The sequence below is a fragment of the Vulpes vulpes genome, chromosome 2, assembly GCF_048418805.1.
Source record: "Vulpes vulpes isolate BD-2025 chromosome 2, VulVul3, whole genome shotgun sequence".
NCBI lineage: Eukaryota > Metazoa > Chordata > Mammalia > Carnivora > Canidae > Vulpes > Vulpes vulpes.
The window spans coordinates 46,049,319-46,072,806 of NC_132781.1; the positions used below are offsets into that span (position 1 = coordinate 46,049,319).

The window sequence follows — 23,488 nt, forward strand, 5'->3', positions numbered from 1 at the left end:
GAGAATTACATTAAAGAAAATAAAGGGGGATCCCTGCGTGGCACAGCGGTTTAGCGCCTGCCTTTGGCTCAGGGTACGATCCTGGAGACCCAGGATCGAATCCCACGTCAGGATCCTGGTGCATGGAGCCTGCTTCTCCCTCTGCCTATGTCTCTGCCTCTCTCTCTCTCTCTCTCTCTCTCTCTCTCTGTGTGACTATCGTAAAAAAAAAAAAAAAAAAAAAAAAAAGACTTAAAAAAAAAAAGAAAAGAAAAGAAAGGGTGGGACAGGAAGTAGGGAGGCAGACGTTTGTATCAATAGTTAAGTCCTCTCCTTAGGTATCATACTTTTTCCTCTTGCCCATTTCAACTTTGTCTTTTATTATGGCTCATGTTTATTTAGTCTTTAAAAAAGATTTTATTTATTTATTCATGACAGACAGAGAGAGAGAGGCAGAGACACAGGCAGAGGCAGAAGCAGGCTCCATGCACAGGGAGCCCAATGTGGGACTCGATCCCCGGTCCCCAGGCTCACACCCCAAGCTGAAGGCAGCGCTAAATCGCTGAGCCACCAGGGCTGCCCTGTTTATTTAGTCTTGAGCCAAAGATGATTTGTATGTATGTCTGTTGATAGGCAGGCAAACATTCATCACTGACCTTCAGATTTTTATGCATCAGTTACCCCCATCAACCAACTCCATAAGTGCCTGTTCACCTCCAAGCAATTCTGCTTGTAAAGTTTGGAGCCCAAGGCATTTTTCTGATTTTTTGGTCCTTATAAGTTGCACCATCACTACTCTTAAGATTTTTTTTGCCCTTGGACACACTTCCAGAATGATGTATATCATCCTGTGCGTAAGTTCAGTCCCTCTTAGAGCACCCTCAAGGGCTTCCCAAAAATAAGTTCGTTCTCCAAAAACTCATATTCTAAACACTCAGGTATCTTTGGACTGCGGGGCATTCCAAGATTTGAAGAACACCTACCTAACTCAGAGAGAAAGAATCAGGTAAATTCAATCTGAGCATCCAGTCCCCTCATATGAACTTTTATTTCTTTGTTCATTCTCAAGAACGCTTATGGGACATCATATAATCTCTAAATCAGGTCAAGAATTCCTAAGCTCCTGGTGAAATCAAGCTCCTGGTGAAAATAAAAAGACTGTCAAAGAAGAGAACTAGAGGTATACCAAAAATGTTTGTTCAACCACTCTACTACTGTATTTATATTCAATTAAGAGTGTATGCTCTAAACTTAGATTGCTTGGGGATCCCTGGGTGGCGCAGCGGTTTAGCGCCTGTCTTTGGCCCAGGGCGCGATCCTGGAGACCCGGGATCGAATCCCACATCGGGCTCCCGGTGCATGGAGCCTGCTTCTCCCTCTGGCTGTGTCTCTGCCTCTCTCTCTCTCTCTCTCTCTCTCTCTCTGTGTGACTATCATAAATAAATAAAATTTAAAAAAATAAAATAAAAATAAACTTGGATTGCTTGGATTTGATTCCTTCATTATTACCTGTCATCCTGGACAAGTTCTTTCATAAAGTCAAATTCCCACCAGGTCTTTTGTGACATTCAAATGAGATAATGTAAAGCATTAAAACAGTACCTAGTACAAGATAAACACTCATTAAAAGTCAGATATTTTGCTCAGGGCCCTCCTGGTAAAAGAGATCAAGACATGTGACTTTTCACATATGCTCAGGAAAAACATATTTATAGCATTCTGAATACAGCTTTCTGAAGAGCTCAGAAAGCTGTTTGGCAAACATGGAGGCAGAGTATATGAACTCTTAGGTAATACGCCCAACATTCTAAAGTTAAAGATAGAATGAGGAAGAAGACTATTTTACCAGATAACTTTATTATTTTTATCTGGGCTAAAATCTTTGCCTGATGACTACAACCCTGGCAGCCATCAAATTCCTAAAACCAGTTGTTCTCAAAGTGTGGAATTCAAATCATCAACATCACCGGGGAACTTGTTAGAATTAAAATCTCTTTCCCTCTCGAATAATCAGAAACCACTGGGGTTGGGCTCAGCAACTGTTTTAACAAGCCCACCAGGTGATTCTGATGAATGCTAAAGTATGAGAATTACTATCCTAGAACAAAAAGAACACCTAGCCATTGGCCTATCCATAGCATGAGCATAAAGATAACAGAGGTCCATTTGGGGAATTGGGTTTATAAATCAGGCAGTAACTGATAAATGTGAAAGTATTGGAGTAAATGGAAATAGTAATCAGTAATTCTATAAATTTATAAACAATTAGTAAAAAACTAAGAGCATAAAAAAAGTGAGAGAGGGCAACAATGAGGTAGGCAGAGAGATGTACATAACACATATGGTCAACACCAAAAGGCCATTGATGAAATGAGTCATCAAAGCATTTAATACACTTCAAATGAGAAGGGGAAAATTTTTTTTATAGCATTTGCTAGATAGAAACCAGAGGGCTTCTCAAAACACTGCATAACTTTTACTAAGTTTATACCCCCATTAAGAGCTTCTTCCACTAAATAGGCAAAACAGAAAAGGAAATAGATACAATTCATAGCTCATTTCTAAATATCTGGCTGAACATGGTTTTCCTTTAGGTATCTATGGACTGATAGGAAAATGTAAGGAGAAGAAACGGATTCAAAGGGTGAAAACAAAAGATCTTATCTAGCATGGTGACAAAGGAACATCCATGTTCCTATTACCTAAAACAAAGAATGTTGCACCCCTCCCAAGTTTCCAAAAGCTATCATCTCATTAAATACAAAACACCTCTTGTATAAAGGCAACCAAAGAAAGTTCAAAAGTTAGTCATAAATAGCTATCACGTCATTATGAAAAAAGAATGGATGAGCATTCTAATAGTAAAATGGACAAAGAACACAAGGCAGTTTATGAAAAATGTAATACCAATATATATAACCAACAAGCATAAAAGTTTTAGTAATTAAATCAACTCTACTGGTAATCAAAGAATGAAAATAAAAACAATAAAGTATTGTTTTTTGCCCATCTCTAGCAAAGTTAGAAAAAATTGAACCATTCAGTATTGGTGAGGATGGTAGAAAACAAATACTCTCATATACTGCAGTTTAAATGGCTTATCTTTCTTTGGAGGACAATTTAGCATTATCTATCAAAAGTCTTAAAAATATACATACCCTCTTTGACCTACTAATTGAACTTCAAAAGTCAACAAAAGATATTTGTAAAGATTTCTGCCCAAGGGGTCATCATTTATAAAGCTGAAAAGTCAGTAACTTTCTAAAATGTATAAAAGTTGAAGACTTCGCAAATATTATGGTATGTCCACCCAAGTTAATATACTGCATCGATTAAAATTCATGTTATAGGTGAACATGGAAATATATGCAGGATATATTTATTGCTAAGTGAACAGAGTACATTACAAAACAGTATATATAATCTGATCTGTTAAAAACAAAAAATTTCACAAATGTCTGCCTATCTACCCAACCAGGATAGAAGGATCACGAAATCTTTACTTTCCTTATTGATAATTTTGATTATCAAGATTTTGATTTTTCCTAGTATTTCTAAAATAAATATCTATTTTATAATACAAATAAAGGTTATTTTTGTAAACAACAAAACTTAAAAAGCATAGACCTCTGAGTTAAATAATTCTAACTTTCTAATATCCCAACTATCCAATATCCCTGTGATCCCTGTCTACTGTGTTCACTGCCATGAATTTGGTATCTAGAATAGTGCCTAATACACAGCAGTCAATAGCTCTTAAATGGGAAAATGCCATCTTACCTGCCATAAATCATAAAGAATTACTGCTAGGTGGATAGAGGACAAATGGAAGCAGGTCATTAAGAGCCAACTGACAGTTGTATTCCTAAGAAATCCACTTATGACTTATTTTTTTAAGAAGTCAATTTTTAGAAAAATTTCATTTGGTTTGATGTTAGTATGTAGATAAGGAATTGATTTTTGTATACTGACTTTATACCAAGGAACTTTGTTAAATTCACTTATTGTTACTTTTTATTTTCTTTCAGATTTTCCAAGTATGTTTCACATTATTTGCCAATAAAGGTAGCATTAGGTTTATTTTTTCCCCTTTTCAACCATTTTTCTAAGATTTTAATTTTTTTTTGAGAGAGAGTGCATGTGTGTTTGTGGATGTGTGCACAGGAGCCAAGAGAGGGGCAGAGGGAGAGGAGCAAACAGACTCTTTGCTGAGCAGGGAGCCTGATGTAGGGTTCGATCCTGGGACTCTGGGATCATGACCTGAGCCGTAGGCAAACGCCTAACCAACTGAGCCACCCAGGTGCCCCTCCAATCATGTTTTAAATACTTTCTTTTTCTTGTCTCACTGTACTGGCTAGGAACTCCAACATAAACTGAATGGAACTGGTAATTACTACCCTTGTATTGTTCTATTTTTTTACCTGCTTGGTGGTTATATAGTTCCTCATTTTGTGGCAATTTTGTTTAATGCATTTCAATATGTACATTTCATAATAAAAAATGTTAAAAAAGAAAAAGCAACAAGAGAAGTAAGCAATGAAGAGCTTAGAAAAATTCTCCAGTTTGGAAGGGTTGTATTAGTTACCTATTGCTGCTATAGCAGCAATTTAATGGCTTAAAACAATACAATTTATTATCTTACAGTTCTAAAGGTCAGAAAACCTAAAATCAAGGTGTTCACAGGGTGTTGTCAGTTTTATCAATTGACAAGGTGTTGACAGTGTTCTTGGAGGCTCTGTGGGAGAATATGCTTCCTTCCTTGTCTTTTCTGGCATCTAGAGGCCACCACATCTCATCTTTAAGGCCAGCAGCATACTATCTCCAAATTTTTCTCTCTGGGACCTCTAGTTCTAACATCACATCTCCTTTTTCTGACTCTTAATACTCCTGCCTTCTAATAAGGATCCCTGTGATTACATTAATCATACCTGGACAATTTAGGATCATCTTCCCATCTCAAGATCCTTACTTAACTACATCTGCAAAGGTACCTTCGGCTTGTAAGGTTAACATTCAACACATTCAGGAATTAAGAGGTAGCCCATCTTTAAGGGGCCATTATTCTGTCTACCACAAAGTTTGAGGACATAGGGCAGATGCAGAACACCAGTTGGAAGCTTTTTCACTGCTACAAATCAGTAGCACTTATAATCAACATTTCAAACAGGCCAAAGGGTAAACTACCATACTAAATGGGAAGTGGCCAGGGGCGCCTGGATGGCACAGTTGGTTAAGTATCCGACTCTTGGTTTCAGCTTAGGTCATGATCTTAGGGTCCTGCAACTGAGCCCCACGTCCAGCTTTACACTCAGTGCTGAGTACTGAGTCTGCTGGGGATTCTCTTTCCCTCTGCCCTCCCACTTGTGTTCTCTCTTAAAAAAATAAAAAAATAAATAAATCTTTAAATAAATAAATGTGAAGTGGCCAGGGAGTAGAATTTCTTCTTGATATGGTAGGCCACAGCTCCAGTGAGGAGGTCAGAAATTGCAGTATCGCTTATGTGAAACACAGATCAGACACAGGAAACTAGCTCTGGTGTAGTAGCTCCACTATATACAGAACAGCAAATGTAGAAAATAAATTCATTTATTAAAATTGCAGGCAGCCCAGGTGGCTCAGTGGTTTAGCACTACCTTCAGCCCAGGGCGTGATTCTGGAGACCCAGGATCGAGTCCCACGTTGGGTTCTCTGCATGGAGCCTGCTGCTCCCTCTGTCTGTGTCTCTGCCTCTCTCTCTCTCTGTGTCTCTCATGAATAAATAAATAAAATAAAATAAATAAAAATAAAATTGCATAGCACCTGGCCTCCTCCCCACTCCCTTCAGGGTGGTAACTTGGTAATAAAAACTTATATCAACCAGCTGTAGACTTGAGAAGGAGATTCTAAATAGTATTTGTAGACAAAGAAAGAATCTCTTGAGAATCTACATAATCTATTTTGGAGTAAATATCAGACCTGAGGAAATGTTTTTTTGTTCAAAGAAATAGAAATGGCCAAAATCAGATTGTAGAAATCCAAGTTGGGGCCTTTGAAAAGGATCTGCAACATAAAAAACGGAGAACATAGCACACAAAGAGATAGAGAAACAAAACATATTGGTGGGGGGGGGGGGGAGTCAAATGAAGAAGAAGATATTCTTACACAGAATTGTAAAAATCAGACATTGTGAAATATGACGAAAGAAAAATGACAAAGACAGATAAAAGGGACTTGGATAAAGGTGGGCAAAAATATAAAGGTTCCAGGACAATACAGGGAAGTGACGTAATGAAACATATAATGCAATAGCAGACGTAAAAATTGAGTTAGAAGTAGTAAAACATCAGCATTATAAAAATCTCAATCAATTCCAGAGAAGATAAACTTGAGAAGCTTTCCAAGGATGCAGAGGCAAAGCAAAAAGATTTTATTTTTTTTTTTATTTATAAATTAATTTTTATTGGTGTTCAATTTACCAACATACAGAAAAACACCCAGTGCTCAAAAAGATTTTAAAGGAGGCAAAGCAAAAAGATTTTTAAAATGATGCCAGAATGGGACGTCTGGGTGGCTCAGTGGTTGATCATCTGCCTGTGGCTCAAGGCATGATCCTGGAGTTCAGGGATAGAGTCCCCACACTGGGCTTACTGCATGGAGCCTGCTTCTCTCTCTGCTTATGTCTCTGTCTCTGTCTCTCTCTCTCTGTCTCTCATGAATAAATAAATAAATCTTTTTAAAAAATGATGACAGAGAAAGAGATGAAAAAGAGTGAAGAAAAGAACAGAACATTATCAATCAAGGACACAGGAGATGAAAACTTTCCTGGTCCAAAGATCGAACTGGATCTGTTTATTAAAAAGCTCATTATGGGGGATCCCTGGGTGGCTCAGTGGTTTAGCGCCTGCCTTTGGCCCAGGGCGTGATCCTGGAATCCTGGGATCGAGTCCCACATCAGGCTCCCTGCACGGAGCCCGCTTCTCCCTCTGCCTGTGTCTCTGCCTCTCTCTCGCGCGCACGCTCTCTCTCTCTCTGTGTCTCTCATGCATAAATAAATAAAATATTTTAAAAAATTAAAAAAAATAAAAAGCTCATTATGCACAGAGACCAACATCTAAATAAATACTCATACAATCTGAAATTCAAGATTATAAAAACTTGTAAAATCACTCATTTTGGACTAAAAGAAGAGTCTGCCTTCAAAGGAAGAAAAGTCAAACTTCTCCAATTCTTCCTCATCATTAGTGCAATGGGATAATACCTATAGCTTTAAGGAGAAAAAAAAGTTGACCTAAGCTAAGTTGCCATTTATGTGCAAGGGCAAAATAAGAACAATTTCAAAATGCAAGTGTTCAAAATCAGTCATGAAGAAGGTCCTTGATGGATCTTTTAATGAAAAGAGCAAAGTAAGGAAAAGAATGCATGCCACGCTATCATTTTGATTTTGTAGGTATATATGTATATAAATATGTTTCAGTCAGTATAGAAGTAGTCTAAAAAGGTAAATATCAAATCCTTAACAATTGTCCATGGACGGTGGTTTTCGACTATATATGTTTGTGATTTGATTCTTTTACATGAGTATGTGTATTACCACTATATTTTATAAAGTCACCTTAAATTTTTTTTTATTTTTATTTTTTTTGTCACCTTAATTTTTAAAGAACATCCATGTTATCTTTGATGAAAATATTCCTCAGTGTTGCATTTGAATAAAAGATGAATCGAAGGACATAATAACAATGGGAAAGCCATACAGTAACAGAACTGATGTTGAGCACTGAGAACACTTAATATAAAATCAATTCTAAATAATTATTGCAAATTTAGAAACAAAATACATATTTGTAAGCAGTCCTAATTTCCGTATCTTAAATATGAGTCAATAGTTTAAGCTTTTTTTCTATTCTTGATGTTGATACTTTGAGAACAGAAGCTCAAGTATGTTTTTTTATAAATTAGTCACTGGTACCACTTAAATATTTTCTAGACCACCAAACAACAAAGGCAATATTTCCCCTAAAACTATATATATGTGTGTGTGTATGCGCATGCACATGTATACGTGTGTGTGTATACACAATACTCTATATATATGAGTATATAAAAAACATAAAGCAAGAACAAAACATATATCATATGGTCTAATTTTATGAAAAGAAAATAGTAAGTAAACACATAAAAGCATATGGAGGGAAAAGACTGGAAGGACATAAACTAAGCTATTAACACTGGTTAATTTTAGGTGGTAGTTTGCAGGTGATTTTTATTTTTTGTGTTTTTCTGTATTTTCCATTTAAAACATTCTGGGGTAATTATATATAAAACAAACAACATTCCAAAAATGTCATTTAACAAATAAATAAGCAGACAAACCAGCAGTTTCAAAAGTTGGACAATTTAAGCCCCACCTTTTTTTTTTTAAGCCCCACCTTTAACCTTAACAACATACTTTAAGAATGAATGGGATGTGACATGAAACTTAAAACACTCACCTTATAATGTAACTTAGAATAATTTATTCCCCAATCAAGCCAAAGAGTGGCCCCAGCATTAGCTTGTTGAAAAGTTCTTCACTTAGTTCTTGGCCAGACAATACGGGGAGAAGGACAAAGAAAACTACAAAAATTAATCTACCTGGGGATGCTAAAATAAGCACTGCTTACATATATTCATGAAATAAATGCATTAATACCATTAAATAACTAGAGCTTTAGGAAAGAACTATTGGGGTTTCAGTGACAAAATGTATGTAACAATAAGTTTAGCACAGTGCCTGGAACATGATTAGTGACTGCAAGAGCTTAACTTCATTATTATTACATTTGATTACTTTTTTAATCATTTATGCACTACAATGCATCAGAAAAGACAGAATTTTACTTGTTTTGCTTCCTTTTGGGATGGTTATATCACTACTCCTTTTAACCACAAGTTATTATACAAAATTTCACACATATACAAAGGTAGAATACTGTAATGAACTCAATCCACCCATTATTCAGATGTAATAATGATCAATATTTGGCCTTTTTTTCCCATTTATACTTCTATCCACAAATTATTTTGAAGCAAATCCTAGAAATCAAATAATTTATTAGAATATGAGGGGCTTAATTTTTTTTTAATTTTTCTTAAGTAAACCTATGCCCAACATGGGGCTCGAACTCACGACCTTGAGATCAAAAGTCACATGCTTGGGGCGCCTTGGTGGCTCAGTTAGTTAAGCATCCAACTCTTGATTTCGGCTTAGGTCATGATCTCACCATCATAAGATTGATCCCTGCATGAATCCCTGCATCGGGCTTCATGCTGTTTGGGGAGTCTGCTTGAGATGCTCTCTTTCTCTCTCTCTCTCCCTCTACCCCTCCCCACTCCCTCTCAGGAAGAAAGGAAGGAAGAAAGGAGGAAAGAACGGATGGATGGATGGAAAAAGCATGCATGCTACACTGACTGAGCCAGCCAGGAGCCCCAGAACACGAGGCTTTAAAAGACTACAGAAAAGGAAAGGTTCTAATCCTACACTTCCTTACTAGCTACATGACTCTGGGTAAGTAAATTACTTAGTCTTCTGAATTTTGATCTCCGGCAACCACACAACAAATCTAAGATCACTTTCTTTACCCTGGTTGACTCTAACTGGTTTCAATATCTGTGATATTTCTCTCAAAATGTAACCAGCTCCACTCTATTGCTTTTAACCTCATCTGTACTCTTTATTTTACTTCTGGATAATTCCAGTAGCAACCTGTTTCTTACCTCTTGCTCATCCCATTGACAGGTTTTTTTACCTTTTTTTTTTTAAGCTGAATACTAGTCCTACAAGATGTTCAATAAATCAAAAAAGATCACGGCTGAAGCAGGTTTGGGAAAGATTGCAAAGGATATTCTCATGGTACACTATGTTAAAAGCTCCAATAAGTCTTAAAGTGTTGGATTCTGTTTAACAGACTTTTTTTTTTTTTGAGAGAGAGAGAGAAAGCACAAGTAAGCAAGCACAGGGAGGGGCAGAAGGGGGAGAGAGGGGGAGCGGGAGGGGGGGGGAGAGAGAGAGAGAGAGAGAGAGAGAGAGAGAGACTACCCACTGAGCAAGGAGTCTGAGGATGCAGTGCTTAATCTCACAACCCTGAGATCATGACCTGAGCTGAAATCAAGAGTCAGATGCCCAAGTGACTAAGCTACCCAGGAATCCGTGCTTAACATTACTTTACTTATATGATCAGATCATGAAACTCCTTTTCTTTCACCTGACAATTAAGAACCTGTAAAACTAGTTTCATAGAACATGCTTAGAAAATACAATGATATGTTAATGTGAAATCAGTGCTCCTTAAGCAATGCCTTCATTGGACTATGAAGCTCAACAAAGTTTCAAGAGTTCCTCCTTAATTACAGGTTCAAATTAACTTATGTTGCTCCTCACATCTTTATACATGCCACAAACTACTTCCTAAACTAGGATGTTTGCCTTACAAGTCTGGATCTCTCTTGTTGTAGAATACAGATATGCCCAGTAAATACCTGTTGAATGGCCATTAAGGTGGGACCAAACATGTGACCAATATGAACCAGCAATGAAATTGCACATGTTGCTGCTACCTCAAGTCCTTGAGATACCTTACATTTCTTAGTACTGAACACTAAATGCTGGACAAAATACCTATCTTTTTCAGGTTTCTATAAGGCCAAAGTTCCTAGACATACCCTCTAACACATTCATACTAACACTCTAGGTCAGCGATGGAGATGACCCATAGAAATTTATCATCATTTTTCACTCTTATCTTGAGCCTCAATCACCTCTTTCAAAAAACAAAAATAAAAACAAACACTCCCCTGTCCAAAACACAAAATTACTAATATCTTCTTGGCAGGCTTACCGGGAGACCTAATCCAGGGACCAGTACATGCTAGATATTCAAGAGATGTTGTTTTTCTCTGCAATGGAGAATAAAGCAGAATAAAAAGAAAAGGAAGGTACAGAATAGCCTGGGAAAACCCCTCTAACAACGTGACATTTAGAAGGGATTGAGAGAGCCACACAGCTCTTTGGGGACACAATGTTTTCAGGTTAAGAGGAAAGTAAGTGCAAAGACCCTTAGACATGAGCGCTTGGCTTGTGTGAGGAATAGCAAGGATGCCAACGTGACTAGAGCATAACACACAGGAAGAAAGCAGTAGGAGCTGAGGTCAGAGTTAAGGGCAGGTAGAGGTGGTATCATATCAGGAGGGTTGCAGGATATTGATAAAACTTTGGCTTTTACTCTGAGAGAAGAAGCCATCAGAAGGTTTTGAACAAAGAAGGGACATAATCTTATTGATTTATTTTTTATTTAAAAAGACCATTCCAATTGTTATGCTAAAAACAGACCCGGGAGTAGGAAGGAGGAACTAGAGAAACCAGTCAGAAGGCATTACAATGAGCTGATCTAGGGTGCGGTGGTAGAAAAGAGTTTGTATTTGCATTTATTTTGAAGGTAAAGAAGACATGAACTGCTGATGAATGAGAGGAGGTGTGAGAAAAAGTAGCCAAGAATAACCCCCAAGAATTTTGATACAAGCTACTCAAAAGTCAAAGCTACTATTTATCAAGATGTGAAGAATAAAGAAAAACCAGGTTTAGGGGAGAGCATGGAGATGTTATGTTTGACATACCTATTTCAGTCCTTGAGGCAGAAACCTACCTTAGTCTTGAACTGTCACCAGCTGTGTCTGTGCCAGGGTAGCCTGTGAACTACTACTACAGGCTGAGGGCATGGACTGCTGGCTCTGTATTCTTCTCTGGCCACATCATATACTTATCATGTGCTGCACTGTATCATATGCTGTATGACATACACTTATCATATATTGACACTACTGCTGGGAGAGTTGATGAGGAGATAGGTGTTAGGAAGTCTGAAGCTGGTTAGGACTCCTTCCTTGTTCTGCACCAAAAGACAGATAAGCCAATATCCAACTCCCAAAAGTACCCTCTACAGTCAAACTCACCTTGAGTACAGAACAGTACGAGGATCCCCCAGCCCAAGCCATGCTTATCCAGTTTCTCTTATAACTGACCATCTTCCACAATGTGTGACTGTGTTAGTTGTCCTCAGCCTCACATATTATAATTCCTCATTATTATCCTCTTCTGAGACTAGAAGAGCAGGATTTCACTCCAACTTTTCATTGGAAAAGCATTAAATGAGTATTCCTCTTGGGAGAGAGAGAGGTTGTCACATTCCCAATATCCCTATTAGTCATTAAACACATTCAAAGAGGAAGTTTTTTACTAAGTCAATATATTTAACTAAAAGAAATCTGTACAAAAATTCTACTATAAGGAATTATATCACTGTTTACAGTAGTGAAAAAATTGAGAATAGTCCCTTGGTTCAACAAAGCAAAGGCTGGTTAAAGAAATCTTGGAATACAAAGTCATCATCAAAAATGATTCCATATGGAGTGCCTGGGTAGCTCAGCTGGCTAAGCGTCCAACTCTTGATTTAGGTTCAGGTCATGATCTCAGGGCCTGACATTGAGTCCTGTGTTGGCTCTCCCCATGAAAGGGAATCTGCTTGAGATTCTATCTCTTTCTTCCTCTGCCCCTCCTGCTTGTTCTCTCAAATAAATAAATAAGCAAAATCTTAAAAAAATTCCATATAAAAATATATTTTAAAAGATTAAGTGAAAAAAGCAGATTATAGTCTGTATAATGACTCTTAGCTTGTATTAAAAAAGTGTATACTAGAGGTTAAATATGAGTATGATTAGCAAAAATAACAGTGATGTTACCACTGGGTAAAAGGATTGTGGATACATTTTTTTCTTTTTCTTTTTTACTTGTCTACAATGAACATATACTCTTTTCTACTAAGAACAAGTTTAAACATTTTAAATCTTCAATATAGCAATATTTTTAATTCAATACTATCTCTCTCATATCTCCAGTTTATGGCTGGGATTTAGTTTTTACTGTCTGACATTTTAAAAATAAACATCTACCTGGGGCGCCCAGGTGGCTCAGCTGATTTATCGTCTGACTCTTGGTTTTGGCTCAGGTCACTCAGGGTTGTGGGATTGAGCCCCGAGTCAAGCTCCATGCTTAGCGAGAGTCTGCTTAAGGATTCTCTCTCCCTCTGCCTCTGCCCGTTCCCCCAGGTTGCACATGCTCTCTAAAATATATAAATAAGTCTTAAAAAACAAAACAAAAAAGCCATCTACCCATGTCTCTCTATATGCTTCACCTGGGTCAAAAGACTTCCACCTAAGAAGCCAGTTGTGGACTCTTCCCCAGGGGATGTGATGCTAACAACTCTGCAGAGAGGTCAGACACAGGGTTCCCCAGCTCAGCACAGGAGATTTTGTTCCTGGGGTGTGTGGGTACTACTTCTCCAGCCTAGCAACTGCTACATGGGAATGTGAAGCAGAGCAGACTGCCCTACTCTCCACACCTGGCCAAAGACCCAACTGTTAAGCAGAGACGAAGAGTTCCACAGTCCCCACCAGGGCAACAGGCAATGAGCTTTGTTTTCTATAAACAGACCAGGAAAAAGTTCAGGTTAAAACACAGTCCTTAGAGGAAGAAAAATAGAAACCAGGCAGCGGGGAATGCTTCATATTCCTAAAAGCTTTTTTTGTAAGTTAACACATGGTGTCTGCTTCTCTCTAGTCACCTATTTATCACTCTCCTCCTTAGAGAAGGGAAAAAGCCCTGGCTGTTTTCCTAGTGCAGAGTTTTGTGGCTTGGGGGGGGGGGGGGAGAAGGGGGAGGAAGGAGGGTGCTTTAAGCATGATGCAAACCATTTGGAGCTGACTGAGAGCACTGCCAACACAAGCTGCACTATTTAAACAAGTGAGGAAATGATCGTATATACAACATGCCAGCGAGCACACACACACACCAAAGGAAGTCGAGAGGGCTTTTTTTCAGGACACAGAGCTGGATGTCAGCGGCTAAAAGGTCGATATTTTCCCTTAACACCCTTCTCAATGACTTAATCATGTTCCGTTTGCAGAGAAAACTTCCCAAGAATAAAAAAGTCTGGAGAATTAAGAGGAGGGGTGAATGGGGAGGGATGTTTGGCCTGGGCCTGACCTTATCCGAGGTTTTCTCCACGTAGCAGGGGTCCTGAGGGGCAGCCAGTAAGGGGACAAAACCCGAGAGAAGCCGATCCTCTTCCAGGATAAGAAGGGTGAGGTCATCGTCCGGGTCCTTGTACAGTGGCACCTCAGACTGATTCACTGCAGTCAGTATGTTACAGAAATCAGCCAGCATCGACCACACGTCCATAGCAACCCTGTGAGAAATAAGGTCAGAAAGAAGAACAGCTCCAAAGAGGGACCAGTTAAAGTATTTTAAGCACTTGTGAGAAGGGAGGTACTGGTGGCAAATGTTGTCTATGGCTGGCAACTGGCAGAAAATCTTACCCAAAAAGGGTACAAAATTGCATCCATGGCAGTAATCTGGTGGGCGAATGTCCATCTTATGCAAAGTTGAAATTGATTAGGGGGAGTTTTTTTTTTTTTTTTTTTTTTTAATACTAACCAGAGAGGAAAAAGAATTTAGAGAATCAGTTGCCTAATGCAGGTCCTGTCACCTTTCCAGACAGTGTGCCTGAGACACTTACTCAAACATTCTAGACACCCAGTGCCTGAGGCAGCTCCCAGAATTCCCCCACTTCTGCCCAGCCAAGTATATGCCACAACACAGCAACAGAGCGCCAATCTCCCCTCCTCCCATACAGCCAGAGGGGCCAGTCACACCACGAAGAGAATCATGTGAGGTTTTTTTCTCCCTTATACTTTAGAAATCTCTTCCTATATATAAACAGGAAAAAAACACACGAACAGGTGAAGGGGATGAAGAATACGCTTATCATGATGAGCACTGAGTAATGTATAGAATTGGTGAATCACTATCCTGTATACCTGAAACTAATGTAACACTGTATGTTAATTATATTGGAATTAGGGGATCCCTGGGTGGCTCAGCAGTTTAGCGCCTGCCTTCGGCCCGGGGCGTGATCCTGGAGTCACGGGATTGAGTCCCACATCAAGCTCCCTGCATGGAGCCTGCTTCTTCCTCTGCCTGTGTCTCTGCCTCTCTCTCTGTGTGTGTGTCTCTCTCCTGAACAAATAAAAAATCTTTTAAAAAAATTGGAATTAAACACCCCTTGGGGCACCTGGGTGGATCAGCAATTGAGTGTCTGGCTTTGGCTCAGGGCGCTGGTCGCGAGGTCACAGGATCGAGTCCCACATTGGGCTCCCTGCATGGAGCCTGCATGCTTCTCTCTCTGCCTATGTCTCTGCTTCTCTCTCTCTGTGTCTCTCATGAATAAATAAATAAAATCTTTTTTTAAGTCTTTATTTATTATTTTTTTTGGTAAAGATTTATTTATTTATTCAGAGAGAGCGAGAGAGAGGCAGAGACACAGGCAGAGGGAGAAGCAGGCTCCATGCAGGAAGCCTGATGTGGGACTCGATCCCAGATCTCCAGGATCACACCCTGGGCTGCAGGCGGCGCTAAACTGCTGCACCACCGGGGCTGCCCAAATAAAAAAAAATCTTAAAAAAAATAAAGGAATTAAACCCCCCTCACACAACCATCCACCTAATAAAAATCTCATTCCTGGCCTGCCAAGATCATCCCAGGACAGTAAAGCTTCCCATGCATCTCGGCAGATGAAGCAGTCTCAGTGCTATCTTGGCCATCCCACTGCCTTTCCTTTCTCTCATTTGTGGACGGTTAGATATAGGGTGACCGACCATTCTGGTTTGCCTGGGACTGTCCCAGTTTTTGTACCTATGGATGCTAAGTTGTGCCTCAAAAGGAGTGAGCTGCAAAGAAAAGCTTTACAATTAGGGTCAAGAGGTGGAGTGGCAAGAGGCAAGAAGCAAAAAGAGCTACGAATGAGCTACATCCTGGAATCTTCCCAGAGGAGTTACTGCGCATGAGCCAAATCTGCTAGGGAGGGGCCTCTCAGCCTTAAGCAATTTGTTTCTCCTGCAGACTAGGAGCCTTTGGGAGATGGCAGAGAAGAGGGCATTCAAGGGACATGCCACTGAAGGTGATGCTGGGGGAGAAAGTGGAGTGGGGGTGTGGGGACTCCCTGACTGGCTCCAGGTGGAAGGAGCCTGTACTGGTTTATTTACTGTAATCACTACACTAGGAAAAGGCAATGAAATGAAACATCTTGTTTTCAAGAGTGTCCTGGGAACCAGGCGGAACACAGCCCCATTAATCACACAACGGCACATAATCAACACACGTGTACTGCAGAAGTAACTTGCTTCACAGGCTTTGCCCAGGAAAAAGAACATGTTTGGGAAGAATCACCGGAGGGACAAGAGTTTTCTAAAGTCTTCTCTCTGCACAGACACCAACATCCAGACTCATTCACAAAGCTCCATCTTTTGGCTCAGCTGAGTTTGGCTGTCAGAAATGTTTAAATATGGAAAAAAATAAACAGTTGCAACACGTTTCTGTGCAGAGATCTGCCTGAGCCCCTTTGTGATGTAATGGGAAACACGGCATTCAGGCTACCAGCTGTAGAATAAACAGAACTTTGAGGGTTAAAAGGAACTGAACTTTCCACGACCCCATCTGCAGAGAAGAAAATAATAAGAGGAATGATGCACTGCCTCACAGCTCTGATAGTTTATCCTCCGGTCCCGGCTGCAGAGACAAGCACCGGATGTGATAGGGCTGCTCAGGGCCGCCTCCGAGGTTAGTGCTGCCCATGGGAGACGCACAGGGAGGCTCTTCCAGCTCCCCACTTCCTCCCCCAGTGCCCTGCTGGCCACTTGAGCCCACTGCCTGAGTCCAATCCCACAGCGCTGGTGAGCTCTGGCCAACAGGCACTGCTCGGCTGCAGAGCAGCAATTTGGAAAATAAACAGGAAAGACGACAGTGAGAAGGAAGAAGGTGAAAAGTCTCCCAGCTGAATTCTTGGCTTAGGGGCTTTGGTTGGTGCTGTGCAGGTCAAGGACCTGACTGCTTCAGGACGTGATCAGGGGTGGGGAGGTGTGGGCAGCAGCATCGCCCATCAGGGAGAGGCAGCAGAAAATTACCCATGGCTGCCACAGTGGGAGGCCCCACATCCCTCTCTCATCCTCCCACCCCTACCATCTTGGATCCAAGACGAAGAAATATGTGGTACCATGTGGTTCTCATTACCATGCTCCCCTGTCCCCTAAGGCTCAGATAAACCAAAATTGACTCCTCCCAGAGACTGCTGGCCACCACCAGGGACCCCTGCCCACAGCTGCCTTTTGCCCATTACCACCCACCTTGTCCCAAAACCTTAAGACTTGCTGCAAGAATGAAGTGGATGAGAGTCTCTACCCGGGTGTTGGTCTGCAAGATAGCAGCTGGTGCCAAAAGACACAGGAAGTGTCCTGAGTTCCCAACTGAGAAATATAGCGGGGCCCAAGGGCCATGCTAGACTAACCAGAACGAAGGGAATATACAAAATGCTTCAGTGAAAGGTCACTTCTGCCCTGATCCATTCAGACTGGTCTTGTGTGTGAACTCTGATTTTTCAGTGGCTGCTTCTTCTGGTATCTCAATGAGACTGCCCAAGATCACTTCATCAGTTACCTCTTCTTCCATTGAGCACCATGGACACACACACTAACCAAGCACCCATGAACCATACACTGACTCTCCACAGAGGGAGGGATAAGGAGTGTCAGGAAACTAGTGCTAAAAGGAAGAGGTACTTAGAAAAACTAGGTGAGATGCCTGAACTCAAAGCTAAGGAGGAGGTAATTCTTGGAACCTGGGCATTATCATCTCGGCTTACCCCCAACCAGGCCTCTGGGCTGAGAGGTCAGTTCTGTGGGTGAACATAGCTTTTCTGTCTGAGTAGAAGGGGAAAAGCTTAGCTTTTTCCTGCTCTAGCTCCTTATCCCAGGTAGGAGTGCCTCCCAAGCTTCACCCCTCAGCAGCCCTTCAGTTTTAAGGGCTCAGGGTTAGCCTGGGCCAAGGAGCCCAAAGTCAAATCTTTTAGAAACTCTTGGGAAATGACTCTCCAAAAGGTTTTTCAGACAATCTCCAAAACAACCTTTGGTTCTAAATAGACCCTCCAAAGTGCTATGAACCTGGGCAAGTTCGCCTTCAGCTTGCTGTGGTCCCAACTCATATTTTGGGGAAGGTCCCAGAACCCACAAAATCCCACTACAGTTAGGATGCGTTCTTTACCAAGCATACACAAAGCAGCCAGAGAATATGCAACTGCGTCCAACAAGTTCATTTATGGCTCGCAGAATGGTGGCAAGGGAACCTCTCAAACAGCTGTAATGTGATTAGTGAGCAAGGATCAGCAGTTGCTGGGTGACCCAGTGGCCCAACCCCACAGAAACACCACACACCAGGAAAGCAGACCTCTGGCTGGAGTCTGAACACCAGATCCTAGCTTGGGACAGACCAGCAGTGGCTGGTTAGAGGCATGTACTCAGGACCAAGGCTCACTCACTTCCCTACAGACATGCATTCACTTACTCCACCAGGAAAGGAAAAAAATAAGAGTTAATTTACTTTTTATTGCCTCAGAATTCCAAGGTTTAATGTAGCTGTCAGTTTGAGTGCAGTGCAGCTGCTGGCCGATACAATGCAGCCCAGGCCAGCCCAGGTGACTGGGGAAACACATTTCACAGAAATGAACCAACACACACTCTTGGCTGGTTGTTGGGGGGATATTGACTTGGGGAATCAGATTAACCCTTCAGGCTGGGGTTATTTCTGCACACTGTACTTGAAAAGCAGCTTCAGTCCAAGGAACCAAGAAGCCCTGGTATCAGGTAGACTAATAGGTTTCTATGTTCCTTCACCTTTGGAATTTTCTCACACAAGGTGTTATTTAAAAAAACGCTCTTAAAGGTTAAGGTGTGAGATAGGTGAGGCAAGTTATACCACAATATATCTCCTTCCTAGAACTCAGAAAGAGAGGCAGATCTGCCAGCTCTATAGGGAAAAGGTCAGGTAGGAACTTTTCTACAAGTTCCATCTGGGGCGGGGCCAAGGGAAGGAGACACTTTGGAGAGTGGAGTGCTAAAGGTCCAACCAGGTCTCAGGCCATCCTTCTGGCAAGTCTGAGGAGGACTGAGCCCTCACACACCCCTACATATTTTTACTGGGGGAACAGGCTGACTGGTGATTAATATCAAGTACAATGACCCCATGTTACAAGCCTGCAGGGGCCTGTGGAGGTGGCCATTTCCTGTGTAATACCAGCTTGTTTAAACACTAACATTCAAACTCCACAGCTGCAGAACAAACCCGGAAAGAGTTGAGTGAGAAGAAGCCCTGCATTGTGTTTCAGAGCTATGGAAGATCAGAGTTGTAGTACAGATGGGAAACAAGTTGGGTCTTCTGATTCCTGGGATGGGGAATTCTGCAAATATAGCCAAGGTGGCACAGAAACTAGGCATAAAGAAGCTGGAAAAGAGAAAGCCAAGGACTATAGACACAAAGGGGAAAGACAAAAGGCCACAGCAAGAGAAATGCTCTTAAGATATGCAGTATGCTCTCTTAAAAACTTGTTTGCCTGTGGATCATTATATTCTAGCCCACAACTCCCAAGATGGGGTTCCATGGGCAACATAAGACCACTGTAGCCCTGAGGACTTCCCACTTATCTGCAGAAAACTGCAGGTGGTGAGCAGCTAAAAGAAAAGGATCTGAATGAACCTAATAGGTCTGAAGAATCAAAAGAATAGTATGTGGGCTTAAAATAGCTTAGGAAGCCCCTCTGTGAAGCTGAGATGTCATGCCAACTCTGTTTGCAGTGGGATGAGGACCTGGTCCAGTATCAATGCTAAGTAGCTCAACAGGCTCTGGGACGGGGTAGAGATGAGGGTGGTGGGAATCTTTGCGGCTCTCTCTGAGATTAAGGAACTGTAGTGTATTTTCCAGACACTGTCATGATATAAAGAGGAGACATGGGTGTCAGAGTTAACCGTTTTAGGAGTTAAGACATGGGCAGCAAGATACCATCCTCCAAGAATAACAGCTGTTTATTAGGTGAATATAAGAACAGAAGACTCAGTAAAGGAGAATCCCTTCTGCCTTTCTAGTTTAAACAAACAAGTCAATGTGGGCCCTTGGGAAAGTGTCCAATGTGAATTAATTCTGCCCCATAGGGCAAATCGAATTCTGAAGCCCAGTCACCCTGCACTACTCCAAGAACATAAACTTCTTCATGTTCTAAGCATTACAGCTGTAGCCTTTTGGCCAACAACAGGTCACAGTAACCTCATTCCAGGATTTCTCAAGTACCTCTACTGTGCCTCCCTCAACCTCTATCTAGGTCAGTGCCATATGTGATTGCAGTTTTCCCAAGCTACATTCAACACATATAGCCTCTGTTGCATCACTATGGTGTGTTAAACCCATCAGCACTGTGTGTTTGGGAAAGAGCAGCCCCCAGGGGACCTCAACATCTCCACGGCATGAGTGGAGCCCTCGGCGGGCTCCCTGGTGCGGATTCTCACGGTTCCTGCCTTTCTAAATTTTTAGCTGTAACCACTCCAACACGTCTTCTTAGTTTAGCACACACTGGACCCAAATAACCTCAGCCTAGAGCTGGAAAGTACGCTCCCTGGGGTCAGCTGCTGTACCCTGTTGGGGTCAGACTGGAGCCTTAGGCCAACACCCCTTCCTCTCACAAGTCCTGTGAGAGGAGTTGGGAGGGGACAGAGGCTCCTGTTGTGAGAGAGATCACGTGTGTCTCACACTCAGCACTTGGAGGAAGAGGAACCCCCTGGTGCCAGGCTGTAGTGCTGACGCCCCAACCCGGAGCCAGGGAGACTGGGTGGGGAGCCAGGGTAGCAAAGGGGCTTCCCACAGTCACCACCACTTCCTTCAGGGAAGTGCTGATGGACTATTACTTAGTGACCTCCTAAAATGCCCTTTTGGGAAGACGTATTAAGCGTCCTTGAAGGGGTGCCGATTAGACTTTGGATTAGTTCTTATTTTCAGAGCTGCCCTGTGAGGGTGAGTGAACTAGCTGTTTTTTAACTCAAGAATTTCTATCTCGTCTACAGGGTCAACACATGTAGGCTCCCTGAGGAAATCAGCTTACTGCATACTCCCTATATATCCCTATGTCTCCCTATGTGACAGCACTCAGAGGGTTCCCTACAAGCCTTTTCCAGCATGCTCTGTAGACTATACAAGACAAGCCATGGAAAAGTAGCAAGTCCAGGAATTTCTGGAGGGTTTTTTCTTCTTCTTCTTCTTCTTCTTCTTTTTTTTTAACAGTACTCCAATCCAACAGTGTGATAAATGCATCCGAGCTACAATTAGGAAGATATATAGCATCAGAATGTGAAGGTCTGGGCAGCCTGGTGAAACGCGGGCTCTCCAGAGCCCCAGCTATGTTTCCCATTATGTAACCCTGGTCATGGGCAGACAGCCAGACTCCAAATGAAAAAGAGACTCTGGCTTGGCACTGGTTCTATTTTCCTATCCTCATTCGGGGTCAGCGCAGTGTCATACAGCTGCAGAGAAAGCTCTGGGGATTAAACCTGGGAAAGCCTCCAAGACCAGGACCTGGGTTCAAGTACCAGCTGAAAGCAATAAACCAACTGCCACAGCTGGGCTAGGTTTGGATGTTCTCAAAGTCCCCTGACTCTTTCACTTACTGAGAACTAGAGATCAAGATGAGGGAAGATTTGGCTTCAGCAGAGACTATGAAATGAGGTAGGCTGTCCCACTGCCCTAGCTTGCCAAAGGTCCCAGGATGTGAGGGGTGACTATGCTTAGGCTCGTGAAAGCCTGTTGCTCTGCAACTCTCCATCACCTAACATTCACAGCTTCGTGCTCACTTGGTAAAGTGGGAAGTAGCTATCTCTCCCTCCTAATGAAAGGCCTAGTGTAGAAACCATGTTCCTCACTCCTCCCTCACACCCCACAAGTAGATGGTCCCTTCAAACAGATTGTAGTCTGTTCTAAATAGACCAAAGCACACTACACTGTCTTTTACCGCAGCCCAAGGCAATTTTCCATACCCTGCTACAATCCCCTGTACTAGAATCTCCTGGGATATAAAGCCATCCTATTACAGGTACAAATGGGAAGTCGACCTACTTACTTGCTGACTCCAAAACACATACCTATGATGACCACTGTGTGGGAAGGCACTAATGGCCCTGAAATCCTGCCCCTATCACTCTGTGGTATTGGTGATGTCCTGTCATCATCATCCTATGTGCTTCGCATCTGCTTAAGTGGCTACTAGTGCCTAGGAAATGTAGATTTGACAAGAAGAAAAATACGGGCAAAAAAGGAGAGAACCAAGGAAACTAATGATGAGCTCTGGAATTCCCCTAGGAAAGCTTTGGAATGATTCTGTAACTGTACAAGAAGGTAATGAAACGAAAGACAGAATGAAGGGAGCTGGATGAAATAAGGGTCCAAGTGTGTCAGGGAGACAATCTGAGAGTGAGGGTTTCTGGAGGAGAAGCAAATTGAAATGTAAGCTATCGGGGCACCTGGATGGCTCAATTGGTTAAGCGTCTTCAGGTCAGGTCTTCTGTCTTCAGGTCAGGTCATGATCCCAGGGTCCTGGGATTGAGCCCCAAGTCAGGCTCCCTGCTCAGTGGGGAACCAGCTTCTCCCTCTCCCTTTGATTGCTACTCTGCCTACCTGTGTGCTGTCTCTCTCTCTCTCTGTCAAATAAATAAATAAATAAAATATTAAAAAAAAAAAAGGAAATGTAAGCTATCTGATCACCTTATTTTATGATCATTGATGGATCCGTCTTTGCAGAGAACAAATGCAGCCAAAAACCAATGAAAACATGCATAGGAGAGATGTTAAGTAGAAGCCATTTCCTTCCTACTCTCTTGAGAGCATTCCTAAACCCTCCAAAATGAAGATCAGCACAAGAACCTTAGGAGTGTCACAAGGATTACTGTTCTGACATTACTGAACTATTTGGAGGATGTTATTCCCAATGGACTTAAAAGAAAAGACTCCAGAGTATGAATATCAGTGAGCTTAAGAGGCCACTTTGAGATCCACCAAACCACCACACCTTGCCAATCTCTCAACCACAGTATCTACTCAGTAAATGTTAGGCAGCTATATGAGAAACTGGAAAGGAAGGTGGTAAATTCTCATTCCACTTTTCCAGCACTTGGCTCTGACAGCTATGAGGTGGGACTACCCTCAGTGGTGGTCAGGCCAGGTTTTGCTCTGTCCAACAGAGGCCCTAGCCCTCAAACCACCACCATGTCTTGTGGTCAGGCCCCAGGACAGCAAAGATCCTCCTTTATGTTTAAACATGCATTCCAGAAACAACCAGCTGCTGATCGTGATTGCAGAGAGAGTGCAGAAGGGGACTCGACTCCATTCTCTACCATGCTGGCTGCTCTGGCCTATACCAGATTCCTCAGTGGTGCCCACAGCTATAAAGGAACTTGTTTACCTAGCCAATCATATTCAATAGATTATTTGGTCATATGTGCTCTCACTGGGAAGAACAGTCTGAAAAGAAAAAGTAAATTTGTTCAATGTCCCAACCCCCTCTGCCTCTCTGTAGCC

At 41.8% G+C, this 23,488-nt stretch overlaps 1 protein-coding gene across 4 annotated transcripts in view; it reads right to left on the bottom strand.

Moving 5' to 3' along the window:
• SMG6 (SMG6 nonsense mediated mRNA decay factor) overlaps window positions 1-23,488 on the bottom strand; it is a 239,644-nt gene that overhangs the window by 105,697 nt on the left and 110,459 nt on the right. For all 4 annotated transcript variants that reach the window (XM_026016159.2, XM_026016160.2, XM_072741189.1 and 1 more), the window contains one exon: window positions 14,036-14,237. In XM_026016159.2, the coding sequence (XP_025871944.1) occupies window positions 14,036-14,237 (202 nt within the window). The remainder of the gene's footprint in view (window positions 1-14,035; window positions 14,238-23,488) is intronic.